At 46.9% G+C, this 21,007-nt stretch overlaps 1 protein-coding gene across 3 annotated transcripts in view; it reads left to right on the forward strand.

The window, feature by feature from the left end:
- Nucleotides 1–21,007, forward strand: part of UBE4B (ubiquitination factor E4B) — a 98,318-nt gene that overhangs the window by 68,056 nt on the left and 9,255 nt on the right. For all 3 annotated transcript variants that reach the window (XM_080658480.1, XM_080658478.1, XM_080658479.1), the window contains 11 exons: nt 2,101–2,157; nt 2,975–3,091; nt 3,188–3,286; nt 3,850–3,963; nt 5,524–5,722; nt 9,984–10,122; nt 12,968–13,067; nt 14,299–14,426; nt 15,866–15,964; nt 16,703–16,938; nt 18,866–18,992. In XM_080658480.1, the coding sequence (XP_080514606.1) occupies nt 2,101–2,157; nt 2,975–3,091; nt 3,188–3,286; nt 3,850–3,963; nt 5,524–5,722; nt 9,984–10,122; nt 12,968–13,067; nt 14,299–14,426; nt 15,866–15,964; nt 16,703–16,938; nt 18,866–18,992 (1,415 nt within the window). The remainder of the gene's footprint in view (nt 1–2,100; nt 2,158–2,974; nt 3,092–3,187; nt 3,287–3,849; nt 3,964–5,523; nt 5,723–9,983; nt 10,123–12,967; nt 13,068–14,298; nt 14,427–15,865; nt 15,965–16,702; nt 16,939–18,865; nt 18,993–21,007) is intronic.

The raw sequence follows: 21,007 nt of genomic DNA on the forward strand, positions 1-21,007 counted from the left end.
AATTGAGGCCTTGGTTAAATAGATATTTTTTACCGCATTTGTTCCATTTAATCATTATACAGACTTACCATTTCTATCTCACCGTTAGCCTGTTAGTTACTGAGGACTCGGCCTGAGCCAGGCCCCGGGCACAGGAGCCCACTAGACAAGGGAGCCAGCTCTCCGCAGGGGCTCGCAGTCCACTGCAAAAAGCAGACCACAGCAGCACGGTCAGCACAGTGCACGTGATAAACGCAGAGGCGTGCAAAGGGGCACACTGACCTCCTGAAAGCCCCAGAGCGAGCTAACAGGCGAACGTTCGAGACCCTGCTGGGAAACCGCAGCTCGTGTTTCAGAGACCGTTCTGAGTGGATTTGTACAGGGCTCTTCATTGCCCATCTCTTCAGGCGCCTGACAAAGTCACTAACCCTTTTTTTTTTTTTTAAATATATTTTATTGATTTTTTACAGAGAGGAAGGGAAAGGGGTAGAGAGTTAGAAACATTGATAAGAGAAAAACATCCATTCAGCTGCCTCTTGCGCACTCCCTACTGGGGATGTGCCCGCAACCAAGGTACATGCCCTTGACTGGAATCGAACCAGGGACCCTAGAGTCCGCAGGCCGACGCTCTATCCGCCGAGCCACACCGGTCAGGGCGTCATTAATCCTCATGCTCTGCTCTGTGTGTGGCAGATAAAAGGAAGCGGACTAAGCTGATGGTTTGAACTCAGTGATGAAGTATTTCGGTGCACGTGACTTACCACCATCTCCTGTAAATATTCCTTCCTGGAATCGCTGGCTTTCCTACGGTGGTTTGATTCAGTAAGGAGCTTTTAGTGTCAGATATCAACAGAAGACAAAGGCCTTCGTTATGATAGGCAGTCAGTTTATTTTGTACCATTATCGGTGCTTGTACAGCAACGCGTGTGCATTTAGAGAAAGGACGATAGTGAGAGGTGGGCAGAGGAAGTCTCCTGGAGCCAAAATCAGAAACGGAGTATTGTCCAGGTCAGTGGATCCCAGCTTTGCCACACCTTGGACTCACCTGGGACCTTTACAAAACCCTGGTGCCCGGCTCCCGGGCACTGTAATTGAGTTCATGTCGTGCGAGGTGAGGCTGTGGCCTGGCATTGGGATTTCTGACACTTCCCCGGAGACCCCACCGTGCAGCAAAGCTGGGGAACCCTGCACTGAGCAGCAAGAATACTCCCTTCTCAGTGGCGCTCTGAGCCTGGGCTTCTCAAGGAGATGTCCGTGCGCCGTGTCCACATTGCAGAGAGAAGGAAGCCCACTGTTCATATGGCGTTTGATTGGCTTACAGTGGCTGTGTTCGTGCTGCTTGTCCCTAAAACAGCACCTTCCCCGATTCTCTAATATGAGAGTGATTGACACTCAAACGGAAAATGTTGGAGTTCTCAAAAATACCAGAGCTCATGAAACCAAGGAATACTTTTAAATATGTTCTGGATTTGATAGCTTATTAAATTATAATTCTTTTTTTAAAAAAAATATATTTTATTGATATTTCACAGAGAGGAAGGGAGAGGGATAAAGAGTCAGAAACATCGATGAGAGAGAAACATCGATCAGCTGCCTCCTGCACACCTCCCACTGGGGATGTGCCCGCAACCAAGGTACATGCCCCTGACCGGAATCGAACCCGGGACCCCCCAGTCCGCAGGCCGACGCTCTGTCCACTGAGCCAAACCGGTTTCGGCCAAATTATAATTCTTTATAGTTCTGTTTAGCACTGGCAAGATTACCCATCTACAGTTTATGAAGCATATCTTTTTGACATGGGAAAAAAGTAATTTAAAAATATATATATACACATTTACCTCAATGTGTATATGCACAAAAAAATGTCTGGAAAGCTGTTAACTAAAATATCAATAGAGGTTATCCCTTGGTATAAAGTTTGAGTGACTTTTAGCTTCGTTTTCTATTTCTGTTTTATGTTAAGTGTTTTACAGGGTGATGTTGCTGAGTCAGGGAAGCAGTGAAGCTGTTAGGGGTGGGAGGGATACATGCGCATTTACAGCGGCAGTTGCAGCTATTCTTCTGTGTTCACTCTGCGGTCTGGTGAGATACGTTTAAACGACTCTCTGATCTGATTTCCAGGCTTTGGGTGAGCTCTGTGAAACCAAGTTTGGGAAGACACACCCCGTGTGCAATTTGGTAAGTGCCTCCCTGCTGGCCGTGCACACTTGCAGTGAGCATAGAACTCGGAAGGTGCTCCTCGGTGCATCATCTGGGAGCTGGCCGGTGTAGGGCCTTTCGATCTAGCATGTGTGGGTGGCTCTGAATTCTTAAATTGATGTCATATACCATTTCCTGGGATGAAGCTGTTGACTTTCTTCTGTGATTGGTTTTTAAATTTTGGGTAAGTATTGTACATCCAGAATAACAAGTCCTAGGGAGGAATTGACTTGAATCCTTTTTTTTTTTTTTTTTAATATATTTTATTGATATTTTACAGAGTGGAAGGGAGAGGGATAGAGAGCTAGAAACATCGATGAGAGAGAAACATCGATCAGCTGCCTCCTGCACACTCCCCACTGGGGATGTGCCTGCAACCAAGGTACATGCCCTTGACCGGAATCGAACCCGGGACCCTTCAGTCCGCAGGCTGACGCTCTATCCACTGAGCCAAACCGGTTTCGGCTGACTTGAATCCTTTTGCAGTATAAGAAGAGTTTATTTGCACTCCATCGCAGAGTTTCTGAAACATAAACCTTAGAAGTATGTCCAGAGAAACTTAGAAGTCTATTTTACAAAAGTGTGGAGGAGCCGGAGGCTTTCCTCCATCCGAGATGAGAAAACAGCAGCAGGGAAGCGAGCGCGTGTGGGGGCCTGTGTTTTGGGATGTTCAGTGTCCACGCTGTGTGGTGGCTCAGGACCCGCTGAGGAGGTTGGCTGTTGGGAACTCTGTCCGTGACGTTTTACCTCCCTTGGCGATACAGCCGCTTGACCTGCCTCTTTCCTTTTCCCACAGGTCGCTTCCTTGCCGCTGTGGTTGCCTAAGTCCCTAAGCCCCGGGTCTGGGCGGGAACTGCAGAGACTCTCTTATTTGGGGTCTTTTTTTAGCTTCTCGGTCTTCGCAGAAGATGACGTAAGTACAGTGGCCATTTGCACCTTTGCTCTGACGTTCAGGTCCCTTCCCAAGTGTGTATTATATGTCGATTGAATCTGTTTCTTCTCTTTCCAGGCTAAAGTGGTTGAAAAATATTTCTCAGGGCCTGCTATTACCCTGGAAAACACTCGCGTGGTTAGCCAGTCATTGCAGCATTACTTGGAGCTGGGAAGGGTAGGTGTTCAGAAAATGGACTCGGGTGATGAGTAAAAGGCGGTACACGAGTAACCGGTGCCTTGAACGGTCACTGCAGCAAGAATGCTTCACGCCCTCGGTAGGAGGCGTCGCTGGGACGGGTCCCGAGTTTAGTGGCCTGGCTCTCTCCAGCTTGCTCTTAGGCATGTAAGACCTGGGGTGAGTGAGCGCTGTTAGTTTAACTCGCTGGTCCCAAATATAGTTTATATGGCTTCAGTTCTCAAAAAAAGCAGCAAAATTATAGGCTAATTAGAGTGTCATTAAGGTAATTGTGATCCTCTCCTGGGAAGGAAATAGCAAAGGCTATTTTATTAAAACAGTGGCTACTTCCTTCTCCACTCCACATCCCGCTTCCACGCTAATGCTGTCGACACAGTGGAGTGTGGGCTTGTTGTCTGCTCTTCCTGTCGTCAGCTTCTCCCAGAGTCAGAGGAAGTGGGGAGGAGAACAGGCGGGGAGGGAGCTAGCTGTTCTTAAGTCCAAAGGAGTCGTTTTTAAAGTAAAGCTTTAATTTTTTTCTTTGTTTTTAAAATAAATTTCAGCAAGAGCTTTTCAAGATTCTGCATAGTATTCTGCTAAATGGTGAAACCCGGGAGGCTGCCCTTGGTTACATGGCGGCTGTCGTCAATGCCAATATGAAAAAAGCACAGATGCAGGTAGGCCCCCTAACGGCTCCTTTCATTTCTTCGTTAATTCATTCCTCTAACTCTTCTGTTCATTCCGTACTGACCTGACACTGTTCCGGGAGATGGAGACACAGCTCCTAGGAAGCCAGTACCGCAAGGTACCGCACTTGAAAGTGACGGCGGAAGTTCCAGAAAGAAGCTGTGGGTGAATTTTGTCTGAGTGGCGGAAAGGCCCCTCTGAGGAGGTGGCATTTGATCAGAGACCTGACTGATAGGAAAGAACCAGCCATTGCCAGGCTGGGGAAAGGGCTCTCTAGGCAGGAGTAAGGCACTAAGATAGGGCTGGACTAGCTTTGGAGCAAGCCCACATGCGGCCTTTGTAGCTGGAGGACCGTGAACAGAAAGAGAAGGGTGGGTGGTGCATTAGGGGGCGGTCAGAGGCTCCATCAGTTGGATCATTGTGGTAAGAGCTGCAGTGAGGACCATCGGAGGGTTTTCCAGCAAGAAACCCTCCGAATCGGTGCAGAGAATGGACTAAAGTGGGACGGGAGCAGGAGCAGACCTGAGACCAGCCCTATACGGAGGCTACTGGCGTGGACTGTTTGCCAGAGCAGAAGAGTTACAAGGGCGTCCACCCTGTATTAGTAATGAATGACGTGACACTTCTACTCAAGATGGAAAAACGTACAGATCAAAGCGCGGACCTTGCATGGGACTGCCTGGATTTGCATTGTGGTCTGGCGTTTACTAACAGTGGGACCTTAGGCATTTTCTCCGCTTCCTCGTTGCTGAACGGGAATACTAAACACTGAACGTGTGTATTTACTCTCCGTAAAGCTGGTGGAATAGTGCCTGCCACATAGTGAACACAGCGTTGTAACTGTCGCTGTTAGGATTGTTCTGTTATTAATGAGGACGATGCTAACGCTGTAGGTTGGAGAGACTGTCAGGTGGGAACGGTGAAACTAGTTGCTCTGATGCTCTTGAGGGGAATGAAGAGGAAGGAAGCAACGTTTAGTGTGTTTTTACTTGCTTGCTGATTGTGAGGATCTTAGCAAGTCACTTAAATTCTCTGAATCTCAGTTTTCTCCTCTGGAAAATGGGAATAATAGTGTAACTGCCTTCCACGGGCTATTGTGAAGATGCGGTGAGAGAATGTATAAAATGTTTCACAATGATGAACACTCAGCAAGTGGTAGCTGCTAAAGAGTGACAGTGATGACATGATATGTGTGTCCTGTCATTGACCGTTTGCTGATCTAGCTGGTTTGGCCAGTGGTTAGAGCATCTGCCTGTGTATGGAAGGGTCTCAGGTTCAATTCCCAGTCAAGGGCATGTACCTGGGTTGCAGGCTCGATCCCTAGCCCGGGTTGGGGCATGTGCGGGAGGCAACCAATCAATGTATCTCTGTCACATCGATGTTTCTTTCTCTCCCCCTCCTCTTTACCTTCCACTCTCTCTAAAAATCAATCGAAACATATCCTCTGGTGAGGATTTAAAAAAATTTTTTCTTAGTAAAAAGAAAAGATGCATGTTTGGTCAGCATTCTATTCAGTCATTATTCTAAGTACTTCCTTTCATGTTTCACAGACAGATGACAGATTGGTTTCTACAGATGGATTTATGCTGAATTTTCTCTGGGTGCTGCAGCAGCTAAGTACGAAGATCAAGTTGGAGACGGTGGACCCCACGTATATATTCCACCCGAGGTGTCGGATCACTCTGCCCACCGATGAGACCAGAGTGAACGCCACGATGGAGGATGTGAAGGACTGGCTGGCGGAGCTCTGTGAGTGATATGTTCATGATCAGGTCGTTGAAACGCTGCCCTTCTGTTTTTTTAATTAAAAAAGAATAGGGACGGGTCTGTTATCAGCAGGATGCAGTGGCACTCAGAGCGTCATCCCACAGCTTGGATTTGCACCAGTACAGCGTCCCTGTCCGTCGCCTCCCGCCCCCACCTCCTGCTCCCTCCGGCCCTTGCTCCTGTCCTCCGGGGACAGTGTTCACTGACTCCTCACCCCTACAGCGGTGACATCAGACCCTGGATTCACTCAGCGGCGGGCAGAGCAGGGAGCATGTCTGAGGACTCGATTGTGGTCTTGCCCGGTCAGGCAACATTACTGATATTTACCATTAATGGCATGTTTTAGGGCCAGGTTTTATCGACCAGTACAGAGCTGTTTCAGAGTCATGGGAGGTTTTAACCAAAACAAAGGCGACACCATAACCTGAGATTCAGTGTGCCCTCCCTTTGACCATCCCAAGTATTCTATAGGGAATTCTCTATGTATAGGCTTATGGGCTAATCAGGAAAAGAACTTGAATATCTTAATAGTAACTCTGTTGTTTGCGAGTTAAATATGAGGAGGCTGAGCTTCCAGAAGGCGCCAAGCTCGCCTCGCCCGTTCAGCACGCGGTGCTGCTGCGCGGGTCCTGTGCGCGAGGCCAGGGCGCTCTGCTCTGCCACGCAGCCTGGTCTGTGTCCATCCTTCCTGGTGGTTAGTTTGGTTGCAGGTTCTCCTATTTGTCAGTAGTGAAGGAAGCAGTGTCATTCTCTACAAAATCTCTGTTTCACTCAGGAGACCCGATTTCAGATAAGCCAAGCAGACTCCAGAATTAAGATATGGGCTCTTGCCCTAGCCCAGGGGTGGGCAAACTTTTTGACTCGAGGGCCACAATGGGTTCTTAAACTGGACCGGAGGGCCGGAACAAAAGCATGGATGGAGTGTTTGTGTGAACTAATATAAATTCAAAATAAAGGAGCAGAGGGGAGAGCAAGAGAACCCTCTGCTCTTTTGGCTCCGCAGGCTGGATAGAACAGCCGAACGGGCCGGATCCGGCCCGTGGGCCGTAGTTTGCCCACGGCTGCCCTAGCCAGTTTGGCTCAGTGGATAGAGCATCAGCCTGCGGACTAAAGGATCCCAGGTTCCATTCCGGCCAAGGGCACATGCCCGTGCTGTGAGCTCGATCCCTCCCAGTAGGGGGCATTCAGGAGGCAGCCAATCAGTGATTCTCTCTCATTATTGATGTTTATATCTCTCCCTCTCCCTTCCTCTCTGAAATCAATAAAAAATATATATATTAAAAAAGAAAAAAAGAATATTGTTCCTTAAATGTTAAAAATAAAATAAAATAAATAAGAAGGAAAATTACTTTTAAAAAAAAGTTGTGGGCTCTGGGGACCAGGGCCCGAGCCGGGGAGTCAGGCTGTGGAGGAGGAGGTCAGGGGTTTTCTCGGGAGCTGCTGCCCGATGGAAGGCTGCAGCTCAGGAAGGTCCTCCGAGGAGGCCCTTCAGAGGGAGGAGGAGGAGGAGGAGCGGGGAGGAAGAAGGAGCCTAGCTGCCTGGCCCCAGCCATTTTCCTGGCCAACGGCAGTCGTGCCCCAGAAAGGTCCAGGCAGGCAGTGGGAAAGCGTGCGAAGGAGTAAAGACAGAGAAAGAAAGAACAGGCAGAGCGAGGGTATGGAGGCTTGTGATGGACAAAATGTACCTGGGAGACAGGTGAGCAGGAAAACAGCCAAGTAGAAATGCAAGAGACATGGGCAAAACCTCAACAGTAAAGGTACTGGGTTTGAAAGTGCATCCTAAGGGTGGGGGCAGGGGCACGGGATGGAGGGGATGACTTCCTGCCTCTCCACTTTGGTGTTTCTGTACGATCACAAAGACTCTCAATACCGGGCAGCCCCCTAAGTGGCCACATCCTGCCACGCGGGTGGTGTTCCCAGCTGCCCCAGTTAACAAGTTAGAGTTTATAGAGTCTAGAAAAAGGATAATTCTGTTTGGATGCTAGTGATTCCTCACAAGTTGTTGCCTCTCCAGAAAATGAATTTACGAGCTAGGGATATAATATGCAATAAAAATTAATACAGTAGCCCTAGCCAGTTCGGCTCAGTGGATAGAGCGTCGGCCTGCGGACTGAAGGGTCCCAGGTTTGATTCCAGTCAAGGGCATGTACCTTGGTTGTGGGCACATCCCCAGTAGGGGGTGTGCAGGAGGCAGCTGATCGATGTTTCTCTCTCATCGATGTTTCTAACTCTCTATCCCTCTCCCTTCCTCTCTGTAAAAAAATCAACAAAATATATATTTTTAAAATTAATACAGTAAAAAAAGGTCTTTGGATTGGCCAAAATCAAATATATACATAGAGGAAATGGAAGGAAATAGACTGTTCTCTGAGGTTAAATAAATAAATATATATTTAATAAAGCTGACAGCAGCAACTTAGTTACATATATACTTTATATGTGCCATTTAAAATTCTCATTAAATATTTCATAGATATTGATGAGTTGATGGTATGATTAATATATGAATATCTTGAAAACATGGTGGTATTGACCTTTTTCTCCACACTTAGCGCAGTTACTTAATGTGGCACTGCTCTGAGGGAGGGTGGCGGGTGCCTGCTCGCTGCAGTGGCAGCATCGTGCCAGGCATGCACATTCCAGAAAAGCATTTAAACTGTCATAAGAGCCAGGTGCCTGGCGAACATTAACGTCAGTGTGTGGTTAGTGCCATTTCAACGAGTAGCTTTTGGTAAGTCTTGGAATACCTCATAGGCTAAGAAATTCAGAAGAACCAAAGGTTAATAATTTCCCTAAAAATCTAATAAAGAAAACATGAAAAGCCGAACAGGATTTAACCCAGATTGTAAGAGAGAAATTTAAAGTAATTTTAGAAATGAAGCATTATCAGAGATAATGTGTATGTATCTTAATTTATAAACATACCATGTATAGAGTGAGACAAAATGAATATGTAAAAGAAAAGAAAGGAGGAAAACATGTGTCCTGTAATCATAAAATCATGCCATTCAAAATGCAGAACTGTTACAAATATGTAAGGTGAAAACTATATTTTATCAAGAGACGGGTTTTTTGCTTGAAACAAAATGTAAGCAGTAAGTGTCATAGAAAATAAAATACACTTGTAGGGAAAATATGTGTACTTTAGGAAAAATAAGATACAAATGGAAAGAAATTCAAGATATCAGGTAACTATAAATTATCAAAAACAAAGTGATAAGATAAGAATGTAAGCTTGTGAAGAGCTAGGTGGCATTTAATCAGTTTATTTAGTCTGCCTAATGTGGAGTCTGGGGATTCATAACAAAGGTTATGGTTATAATTCCATCATTCTCTGTGACTCCACTTTCCAGCATGTGCTGCCAAAGCTGGGCCAAGGGAGTAATTTCTTTTTTTTTTTTTTTTTTTTATATTTTATTGATATTTCACAGAGAGGAAGGGAGAGGGATAGAGAGCCAGAAACATCGATGAGAGAGAAACATCGATCAGCTGCCTCCTGCACACCTCCCACTGAGGATGTGCCTGCAACCAAGGTACATGCCCCTGACCGGAATCGAACCCGGGACCTTTCAGTCCGCAGGCCGACGCTCTATCCACTGAGCCAAACCGGTTTCGGCAGGGAGTAATTTCTTGTACATAGATTCTCCCAGTACCACTTCTACTAAAGAAAATTAAGAAACACCCATTTGGAAGAATGCAGGTCATAGATAAAATACATGGAGAAGACACAGCACAAAAGATTGTTGCTGTACATATATGTGGACATTTCATCAGATGGGGAAGAATACCTGCTCTTTAAATGGAGCAAGCCCACAGGAATTCTATTTTTCTAATAACATTAGTCAAGTCTTTTTTTTTTTTTTTTTTTTTACAGAGAGGAAGGGAGAGGGATAGAAAGTTAGAAACATCGATGAGAGAGAAACATCGATAAGCTGCCTCCTGCACACTCCCCACTGAGTATGTGCCCGCAACCAAGGTACATGCTCTTGACCGGAATCGAACCTGGGACCCTTGAGTCCGCAGGCCAACGCTCTATCCACTGAGCCAAACCGGTTAGTCAAGTCTATATTTTTTTTAGGGATTGTTTCCCCCCATATTTTAGTGTTTATCGTCTATAATTTTTTAAGAGTCATTAAACTATTTGGAAATTCCAAGTGTAATTTTGCATTATTGGCTGTGCTTTTTCTTTGATTTAGTCCTGCAACCACTTTTATTTAGGGGATAATGTGTGTGTTTTTCCTAGATGGAGATCAGCCTCCATTTTCTGAGCCGAAATTCCCTACGGAATGCTTCTTTCTTACCCTGCACGCCCACCACCTCTCTATCCTGCCAAGTTGCCGTCGCTATATCCGCAGGCTCCGGGCCATCCGGGAGCTCAATAGGTATGTGTGTGATGTCCTGTCCTGAAGTTGCCTGAGTCGCCACGTGTTCCAAGTTTCAGATAGCGGGGCACACAGTTAGAACCCCTCCCGGCGACTCGGGATGGCGCTGCATCCAGAACCTCCAGTAGGTGTAACCATGTCAGTGAAGCTGCCCTACACGCTCCTCTCTGGCTCCTGAGGCACTTGAAGCTCCATTCCCACACATACTCCCCCATTCCTGTCACCTCGTGTGCAGGGGGGAGAGTAACGGTGTCAAAGATGTTCACGTGCTAGACCCCAGAACCTGTGGATATGTTACCTTACATGGTAAAAGAGACTTTGCAGATGTGCTTCAGCTTAGGATCTTGAGATGGGAGATTTTCCTGGACTATCTGGGCGGACCCAATATTATAAGGGTCCTTTTAAGAGGGAGGCAGCAGGCACAGAGTGAGAAAAGGAAGCGTAATGGCGGAAGCAGGTGTCAGAGTGATGTGGTTGGTCCATGAGCCAAGGAACATAGGTGACCTCTAGTCGCTGCCAAGGGCAGGAAAGCGTTCTTCCCTAGGGCCTCGGGAAGGAACGCTGAGCACGTGAGACTTCTGACCTCCAGAGCTCCGTGCCGATAATTCTGTTGTTTAAGCCACTGAGTTTGTGCAAGCTTGTTACACTAACCCTGGGAAATGAATATAACATCCTAGCAAATCTTGCCCTTCTTTGTCTTCCAATACGAACTCCCTGCATATGACTTTGTAATTAGCCGATAAGTACAGAAATTGGTCTCACTCTGGTTATGCTTCTGGAGCAATGAGAGGGAATTTGGCATTCTCCTGTAATATGACCACCTCGAAGTCATCAAATTCTCCCAAGCTCCTCTTGAATTCTTGGAGTGCCCGTCTTTGCTCTCACTTACAGCTAAGAGACCCAGTAAGGTTATCGATTCAGTTTATATTGTGATGTGATGCTTTGTGGGACCAGACGCTATTTTGTGGTCATCTTAGAAACTCCCTGGCTCGTTGACTTTCCTGGAGGTGAGAGTTAGCATCCTGGGCCTGTCCTTTTATTCTGTAAGCTCTCCACATAGAAGCAGCCCTCGGTCTTCCTTCCAGGAAATCGCTGGTGACCAAGCATGCAGCTGTTTTTTCATGGAGAGCGTTGGGCTGCCAGTGTTCTGTCCTGAGGTGCCTGAATCTTCACTGTCCCATCAGAGAACTAATCCCAGAGGCCCGTTTCTCTTGAGGACCCATTACCTGTGTGACCGCTTCTGGTGCCAGTAATACAGGTCATCAGATTACTTTCCAATTGTTGCTGCAACAGATTACCACGCTTTCATGACTTAAAACGACATCAATGATTATCTTACAGTTCTGGGGGGACACAGGTCCTAAAATCAAGGCTGCATTCTTTCTGGAGGCTCTAGGGAGGAATCTCTTTCCTTGCCTTTTCCAGCTTCTGACGGCCGCCTGCATCCCGTGGCTCGTGGCCCCTTCCTCCATCTTCAAAATCAGCAGCATAGCGTATTGAGTCCGCTCTCTCCAGCCTCTGCTGTCACATCTCCTCCTCTTCCTCTGACTCCCTCTTTCTCGTAGAAGGCCCCTGTGGTGACATTGGGCCCACACAGACAATCCCGGATAATCTCCCCATCTTGAGGTCCATAACCTTAATCACATCTGCAGGGTCCCTGTTGCCATGTAAGGTAACAAACGCTTTCACAGGTTCTGGGGATTGGGCTATGTCATTAGCGGGGAGCATTGTTCTGTCTAGCACACTCATAGTTGCACACAAAATACTCTAGTTTATCAGAGGATTGTTCAAGGTTACCATTTGGTTTATTGAATCCTTGAAATGACTGGCAAACCGGTTCTCCTTTGAACCTGGCTTGGCAGGAAGCTGCTTCAGGGGTCAGCCGGACAGTAGAGCCTCCACCAAGTGCTCCCAGAACCATGTGGCTGCCACTTGGCAATATTCACTTCCGCCTTCAGTGAGGGTTCGCCTCTTGGTGGACGAGGTCATGTGCAGAAATGCTGGCAGCAAGGGCGTCTGGGAATGGTAGTTTTTTTATTTTGTTTTTTAAGATCAACCTCTAGATCCTTACAATGTCTTGATAGAAAGGGGTTAAAATAACGTTAAGTGAACAACCTTTAAAATGTGCAGCATTATTACCGATCGGGGACACTACCTCACTGACAGGTGATACTTGGACAGACACCTGAAGGAAGTGAAGGAGCAGGTGGCAAAGTTGGTCACAGAGAAGGGTCTTCCAAGCAGAGGCGACGATTGTAAAAGCAAAGGAGGAAAAGCCATCAGCGAAGTCGCCTTTTCGCCTTTTGTTTGGGGTAATTGAGTAGGCATAGTAACCTTGAATTTTCTTGAGACCTCTTTTTCTCCCTCCAAGAAAAACAAGGGGACCATGTATTTCCTTCTAAAAGAGGTTACTGTATTTCATCACATCTGAAGTGTCATCAGGAGCCCGGCTGGTGTGGCTCAGTGGTTGAGCGTCAACCCGGGAACCAAGAGGTCACTGGTTCGATTCCCAGTCGTGGGCGTGCAGGAGGCAACTGATCAATGATTCTCTCTCATCATTGATGTTTCTATCACTCTCTCCCTCTCCGTTCCTCTCTGAAATCAATAAAAATATATTAAATAAGTGAATGAATAAATTAAGTGTCATCAATCAATAAGAAAGAAAAATGCTGCCAATTAAACCATAACGTGCCATTGATTGTAAGACATTCTCTGGTTTTAGAAATGCTAAAATTGGGGGGGAAGTGTGTGTCTGAGAGTCAATGAAATGGTCAAAATGAGCAGATAGGATGGATAATGGGTCTGTGTGTTTTCTTTCCATTTGACCATTAGTCTTTGATTTCAGAACCGTGGAAGATTTGAAAAATAACGAAAGCCAATGGAAAGATTCCCCACTGGCAACTAGACACCGTGAAATGCTGAAGCGCTGCAAAACTCAGCTTAAGGTCTGTACTGTTAATCCGGATAAGTATCAACCAGCCTCATAATAGTGTATTTCCCAGCAGGATATGTGCCTTGAGTGAGCAGTTTCCTGTCCTTATTTTTTCTTCATTATTCTCCCCCTCCCACTTCACCACCCCCCGAGGTAAAATGGTGCATCTAAAACTTGTTGATCGTTTACATGTATCTATATAATATTTAACCCTCATGACAATCTGTCAAGCGCTATGCCAATGACATCATGAATTTTTAGTTGATTTTATCATCCTCAGTTTAGCATCTCCTCCCTTTCCTACCTTGGGCAGTGCCCTCCCCACCTACTACCCCCAACCCTGCAATCCTGTCCCCAAAACACACATCATTCCTTCCAGTCATGCATGTTCATGGTGCGTGACAAAGTAGATTTGTGGTCGTGGAAAGATTTCTTTCTTTTGCACCTCCTCATTCTTCATTTTTAATTGAAAATGATCCAGCACACAGAACTAACTGGAGATGGAAAGATTTCCGCTCGTGAACACAGCTTAAAAAGGTTTAGCGCAGATAGCAAATTTAGGCATTTTTCTTATGTTTATATTCAAATTAAAAAGCTGAGTGTTAGCTGGTCGTGCTTTCTGTTGATTAGTAAAATAATGTGTAGAAATTTCATCTGGCTTGGATTTCTGTCACACGTTAAGGTCTTATTTAGTTTTACGAAGACACTCGACCTCCTTGAGATGCAGAATAAGGCAGGGGCTCTTATTTTAGCACCTACCCGAACCTGACATTAGTAATGCTGGGGTCTGCAGAACCCTTAAGCTCTCCAAAGGTAACGCTTCAAGGAGTCCATAAACTGTTTAAATTAACGTGTCAGTGTGTGCGCATGTGCGTGTGTGTTATTCTCACAGCGATCCTCTGAGGTGGGGGGACAAGCATTTTCCCCAAAGGCAGCTCATAAGTGGTGACCCGGAACTCAGATGCAGATTTGTCTGGCTTCTTCCCACTAATCATTCCCTGGCCCCCAAAGAGCTCCCCGAGTTACTCACATATGACAGCAGTGAGCTGCCTCTGAGCTGTGCGTCCAGTGTCTGTGTGGCATAGCTTTTGTTTTTCTTAGAACACGACCAGCGTCCCAAGCTAGTTAGCGGGGAAGCTGTGGGTGCCGCAGGCTCCCCTCTCCTGGCCCGCCCCGCCCCGCCCCGCTCGCTGCAGGTACTCAGCTGCCAACTAACCATGGCTGGGCCACACCTGCTCCCACAGAAACTGGTACGATGCAAGGCCTGCGCTGACGCTGGTTTACTTGACGAGAGCTTCCTGCGAAGATGTCTGAGTTTCTATGGCCTTCTCATTCAGCTGCTGCTCCGCATCCTGGACCCTGCCTACCCCGAGTGAGTGTGCCCTTCCTCTTCGTCTGGGCTGTGTTCAATGTATTGCTCTTCACAGTCCACAAGTGGAACCCAAACCCTCCCCTCCCCTCATCAAGAATTCGTTTTCGCCCTAGCCCCGTGGTCGGCAAACTGCGGCTCGCGAGCCACATGCGGCTCTTTGGCCCCTTGAGTGTGGCTCTTCCACAAAATACCATGGCCTGGGCGAGTCTATTTTGAAGAAGTGGCGTTAGAAGAAGTTTAAGTTTAAAAAATTTGGCTCTCCAAAGAAATTTCAATCGTTGTACTGTTGATATTTGGCTCTGTGGACTAATGAGTTTGCCGACCACTGGCCTAGCCAGTTTGGGTCAGTGGATAGAACATCAGCCTGTGGACCGAAGTGTCCTGGGTTCGATTCCGGCCAGAGGCACATACCTTGGTTGCAGGCTCCTCTCCAGCCAGGGCCCTGATTGGGGCTTGTGCAGGAGGCAACCAATCAATGTCTTTCTCTTACATTGATGTTTCTCTCTGTCTTTCCCTCTCTCTTCCACTCTCTCTAAAATCAATGGGAAAATATCCTCAGGTAAGGATTAAAAAGCAAAACACAAAACAAATAATTTATTTTTCAATTCCCAGATTGTGCTTATGTAGAGTATGTAATATTAATCAATATTTTCCCTGTAATTTGTTACAGTAATAAGGGAATGTCAACAGTTGCAATTTTAATTTTGACATAGTGCTTTGTAAAAATTGGCTTTATTTTTATCAATCTTTTTTTTTTTTTTTAATATATTTTATTGATATTTTACAGAGAGGAAGGGAGAGAGGGATAGAGAGCTAGAAACATCGATGAGAGAGAAACATCGATCAGCTGCCTCCTGCACACCTCCCACTGGGGATGTGCCCGCAACCAAGGTACATGCCCTTGACCGGAATCGAACCTGGGACCCTTCGGTCCGCAGGCCGACGCTCTATCCACTGAGCCAAACCGGTTTCGGCTATTTTTATCAATCTTTGATCAATAGAAAATGGAATCTATAAATTGGAAGCTAAAAGCTGGAGATAAGCTTGGCTGGCTTGGCTTAGTGGTTGAGCATTGACCTACGAACCAGGAGGTCACAGTTCGATTTCTGGTCAGGGCACATGCCGGAGTTTCGGGCTCGTTCCCCAGTGCAGGGCATGCAGGAGGCAGCTGATCAATGATTCTTATCATTGATGTTTCTCTCTCTCTTTCCCTTCCTCTCTGAAATCAATTTTTTAAAAAAAGCTAGAGATAACTTTTTATGGTTGAGCTGAGAGCGTTGTTGACCTTGTATGCTCACCTGTACAGCTTATCGTTACCGTGTTATTGTTATGAAGCCTGTGCGCCCCTGCTGAGGGGGCCCTCTGCGGGCGTGGGACGTGTTCAAGTGCGGCCAGCACTGTGGTCTCAACTGTAACCTGTGCTTTCTTCTCGTTGACAGTGTAACACTGCCTTTAAGTTCAGACGTCCCCAAGGCGTTTGCAGCATTGCCTGAGTTTTATGTAGAAGATATTGCTGAATTTTTATTTTTTATTGTACAGTAAGTGTCTTTACCATAGTACATAGAACTTATATATGTTTTTATATGTTTTGTGTATATTCTGTGATTAATTATATTACAAACGTCCATTTTATGCCTGAAATTTTGTGTCACTGCTTTAACTGCTGCCTGGAGATTGGAAAAATAAATCCAAACTGTGGCACCAGGCCAATCCCAATAATATCTCAGAGGCGAAGAGGATTAACAATGCTGGTAATAATGTCTTCTGTGAAAATGGAGTTGAACTTCTAATGATGGAGAATGTGTTTCTGAGGCACAGTAGGAGCGGTTTATCAATATCTGAGTGAACATTCAAAAGCCAGAAATAACCACATCTGTGTTTTGTACCAAAATTTTATCAATGGGAGAATGGGAGAAAGGTAGCAAAGTAATGGGTTGAGTTCATAACTGACTTTTTAAAATGAAAATAACTAACTCTATTAAAGTATCTTTTAAGTGTTTGGGTAGTGAAGATCTTTGAAATCCATGAGATGATTTAATCACAGCTTTGGTTTATTTTCTAAAACATAATAAGTTAGTCTAAAATGTTGTGACCAGTAGACAGGATGGATTTTAAATCTATCTAGTTATGATATGAATAGTCACCTTACACTCAGCAAATTAACGGGGATTCGGCATCCTGGGTCCTGGACCTGTGGCCGCCTCCCCTGCGGAGGGCACCAGCGCCCACCCAGGTTGAGCCTCGGGGCTTTACCGCGCCCTCCTCTCGCCCCTCAGATACTCGCCTCAGGTGCTCTACGAGCCCTGCACTCAGGACGTTGTGATGTTCCTCGTCGTGATGTTGTGCAACCAGAACTACATCCGAAATCCGTACCTGGTGGCCAAACTGGTAGAAGTCATGTTTATGACCAACCCTGCCGTTCAGCCACGAACCCAGAAGTTCTTTGAAATGATTGAGAACCATCCTCTCTCCACCAAACTGTTGGTCCCCTCCCTGATGAAGTTTTATACAGGTGGGTTCCTGGGTAGACGGGCAGACAGGGCCCTCTAAAGCCAGTGCTAAGGTTACTCTAACCTGTTACCAAACAGGCTGACATCCACGAACACGTGTCGCTCAGTAGCCCCCTGGGAGCAGAGCACGTGCTACTGGGTCCCTGAGAATTATGAGTAGTTTCTTTCTTTTTTTTTGTTTGTTTTTTGTTACCTGAACTTTTAAAATTTTCTAAACATGGTATTGTTAGTATTAAAACTAAAAAAGTTAAATGTATTTTGTACCCTGTGCCTGCAACTGTCACTGACTTCTGGGTAAGAAACGGGGGTGTGGAGGTGTGTGGGATGGAGCTGGGCCTCCCCGGCGAGACCCGTGCTGGGCCTGGCGGGTCCCTGCTGCGAAGGTCCTAGGAGCGGGCGGGCGGGTGCTCTTCCCCCTCCCCTCCCACCAGACAGTGTGCCCTCTGGCCCTGGACACCTCTGTGGTCATGGACAGATGATACCCCGCTAAGAATAGCCACCACTTAGTGAATCCTTACTGATCCTTGCACTTAATCCCAACCACAGGCCTCAGATGGGCGCTATAAATATCTCCATCTTACAAATGAGGAAACCGAAGCTTAGAAAGGTCAGGAAGCTTGCTGAAGGTCAGCAGCTAGCGAGTGGCAGCAGCCCCGGCAGCTGGGCTGTAGCACAGGTGCTCCTGGCTGCTGTGATGTTCCTCCCACTGTTACCAAGGCACTGGCGCCAGAGGGCCTGCAGGGGGGCATCACACACACTCCCCGCATGCCCATCACACCCTGCTGAGGCCTGCGGATGCAGGTCCTGACCCTGAACACGCCTGCAAATTAAAGGGGATGCAGCATCCTGGTTCCTGGACCTATTGGTTGCCTGTGAGAGACTGAGATACAGAACAAGCACCTTTTTGCACCCCAGGGAGAATAGGCTAGCTTAGGAAATGCTTCAGATCAAATTTTTGTTTCAAAAGTAAAGTTCAGTTTCAAAATAAGAGTATTTATTTGTAAGGACCAGCTCTCAAAAGTCTGCTACTCAGAACTTGGAGGAACACTGGTGACTTATTTCTTTCTTTTCTTTTTATTTTTTTTAAAATATATTTTATTGATATTTTACAGAGAGGAAGGGAGAGGGATAGAGAGCTAGAAACATCGATCAGCTGCCTCCTGCACACCTCCCACTGGGGATGTGCCCGCAACCAATGTACATGCCCTTGACCGGAATCGAACCCGGGACCCTTCAGTCCGCAGGCCGACGCTCTATCCACTGAGCCAAACCGGTTTCGGCGGTGACTTATTTCAAGACTCCTCTTCCCAAGTGACCTAGTCAGCAAGGCCAGCCTTAGCCCACGTAGACCAGGCACTAGTTCAGCACATGCTTTTGAAGCTCCTGTGTGTGATGGGCTGGGTTTGATGCTAGGGCCTATCGGTGAAGATGTCACAATCCCTGCTACCCTGCGTCAGATGTTCCAGGTGGGAGACAGACGCTGACCCATAAATAATATACTCTCATAGTGGGTGTGGGGTGGGGGGAGGCGTGGTGCTCCTTTGAGAAGCTAGGCAGGGAGGGTCGCTGAGAAGAGGACTTGGGGTAACCTTGAAAATGAGACAAAAGAGAGAGTGAGTCTTTGAGGATCTCAGCCACAGTGGCAGGCCAAGGAGGCAGCAGGTGCAAAGGCCCTGAGGCCGGGCAGCTTAATGAATCAGTAAAAAAGCAGCCAGAGTGCAAGGTGGGATGGCAGCCAGCAAGCAGGCAGGGTGAGGTCAGCAGGTGTCTAGCTGTTTTAGTCACAAAAAATGTACTGGAAAATATAGAAAATACCAAGAAGAAAATAAAAATCATTGATAATCCCTGCACTCAACAGAGAATCTATGAACGTTTTTTCTGTGTCCTTCCAGTCAATTTACATATGACACGTGTGTCTTTCTTTATTAGATGTCGAGCATACTGGAGCGACCAGCGAGTTCTATGACAAGTTCACCATTCGCTATCACATTAGCACCATTTTTAAAAGCCTTTGGCAAAACATAGCTCACCACGGTACCTTCATGGAGGAGTTCAAGTGAGTACTGCGCCCCCAATGTCACTGCTTTCTCTCTTGCAAATCCCAGGGAGAGTGGCTGCTTCAAAGCCTTCACAGCCAGGCTCTTGCTGTGGCCTTGTCTCAGCCTCCTTCAAGTTTCCAGAAGGTACCGCTGAACGTGAGCAGGTTATCTGAATGTCTGTGCTTACGAGATATTGCTGAACTTTAGGTTGGTCAAGATACCTTTGGGGATGGCGTACTTACGGAAAGAATCTATAGTTATTCTGAGATGATGTGTTAATGGTTTCGTGATTACAGTGTTAACGGAAGTTGTTGGAATGACTGCAGCGAGATCTTACTGTGTTCTTGAACATGATATCAAGCTGCAGCGCTGGAAATGTTAGGAGGAGTTGAGGCTCAGAAGCAGTTAGATTAGGGCTGTCATTTGAAGTGTCGTTCTTTGTATTTGTAGTAAGGCTCTAAGCCAGGGGTGGGCAAACTTTTTGACTCGAGGGCCACAATGGGTTCTTAAACTGGACCGGAGGGCCGGAACAAAAGCATGGATGGAGTGTTTGTGTGAACTAATATAAATTCAAAGTAAAGGAGCGGAGGGGAGAGCAAGAGAACCGGATAGAACAGCCGGATCCGGCCCGCGGGCCGTAGTTTGCCCACGGCTGCTAAGCATTGGTTAAGGACTTTTCATTAGCCCCCTGAAATTTTAGCACCTACTTGAACCTGACATTAGTGATTCCGTCTAACTTCCTTTGAAAGAAAGGTAGGCAGAAGGTTGAACTCGCACCTTACTCTCCAGGAGAAGTTTTATCCCATCTGCTTGGGCCTTTCTTTGCAGTCCCTGTCAGATCTTGGATCGGGTCTGGCGGTCCCTCGTTAACTGAGTTACTAGTCAATGATGTACATGTTTCCAGTGGAGTCACCATCTGCTAAATAGCTTTCTGCAAAGGAAACTGTGAGGTAATTCTTTGTTTCCATGGACTGCGCTTCTGGTCAGAATTATGTTCCAGCGGAAGCCTGGCAGCAGCGTAGGAAACCAGGCAGGCCCACAGCTGGTTCTGTGTGGGGCTCGGGAACTTTCCATGTTCCTGGAGTCCAGGCTCCGCCCTTGTCACGGGGGCTTCTGTGCCCCAGGCTGGGCTGGCCAGCCCCGATGCTCGGTGGGAGGTCCTGAAGTGTAGCCCTCCTTCTCTCTCCTGACCTTCCATAGCCTAACAGGTAGGCCAGGCCATCTCCGTCACCAGCGAGTCCCTGCATTAGAACAGGTGACAGGACAGTGCCATGGGCTGGAAGCTTCGAGCTCTCTGTAGTAAGGTAATGGCCCACTCTATCAGTGGTACAGCTTCCAGTTTTTTTTTTTTTTATTGATTTTTGAGAGTTAGGGAGAGAGAAAAACATCACTGATCGGCTGCCTCCTGTATGCCCCCTACTGGGGATCGAGCTCGCAACCTGGGCATGTGCCCTGACCTGGAATCGAGCCATGACCTCCTGGTTCCTGGGCCAATGTTCAACTGCTGAGCCACGCTGGCTAAGCTCCAGTTTTTTTCCAGTGTGTCTTCTTTATAATGGGAATAACTGTCCGACGTTCTCTTGTCTCTTATAGGTGGGTAATTATTTGTGCTTTCTTTTATCCTGGTGAATTTAAGCATGTTTTTTTCCTAGCCTGGAAGAGTGTTTTCTCTGCTTAGAATCATTGCGGGAATGAGCCAGGGCTATGCTGGTAAACCTCCTCTCTGAAGGGAAAAGATATCAGCATGTGCTGGTTTTCTAGAGTATAAACACTTCCACTGTTGCCAAATTTACGCTGCCACGGGAATCTGCTCACAGAATTCTAAAATATTAGCAACTGGCTCTCATGAGTCGTGCAAGGTGTCCCCAGCACGTCACTGGGTGAGCTCATCATGATTAATTTCAAAGGGCAACACGGTCTAAGGAGAGACTTGCAGTTCCTGACCTTCATGGTGTTCAAGTTGTGCCAAGGTCTTGCAGGGCGACGCGCGTGGCCCTCTTCTCTGGGACCTGCTGCGGCGTTTTGGTGGAGG

The sequence above is a fragment of the Plecotus auritus genome (assembly GCF_963455305.1).
Source record: "Plecotus auritus genome assembly, chromosome: 2".
Lineage (NCBI taxonomy): Eukaryota > Metazoa > Chordata > Mammalia > Chiroptera > Vespertilionidae > Plecotus > Plecotus auritus.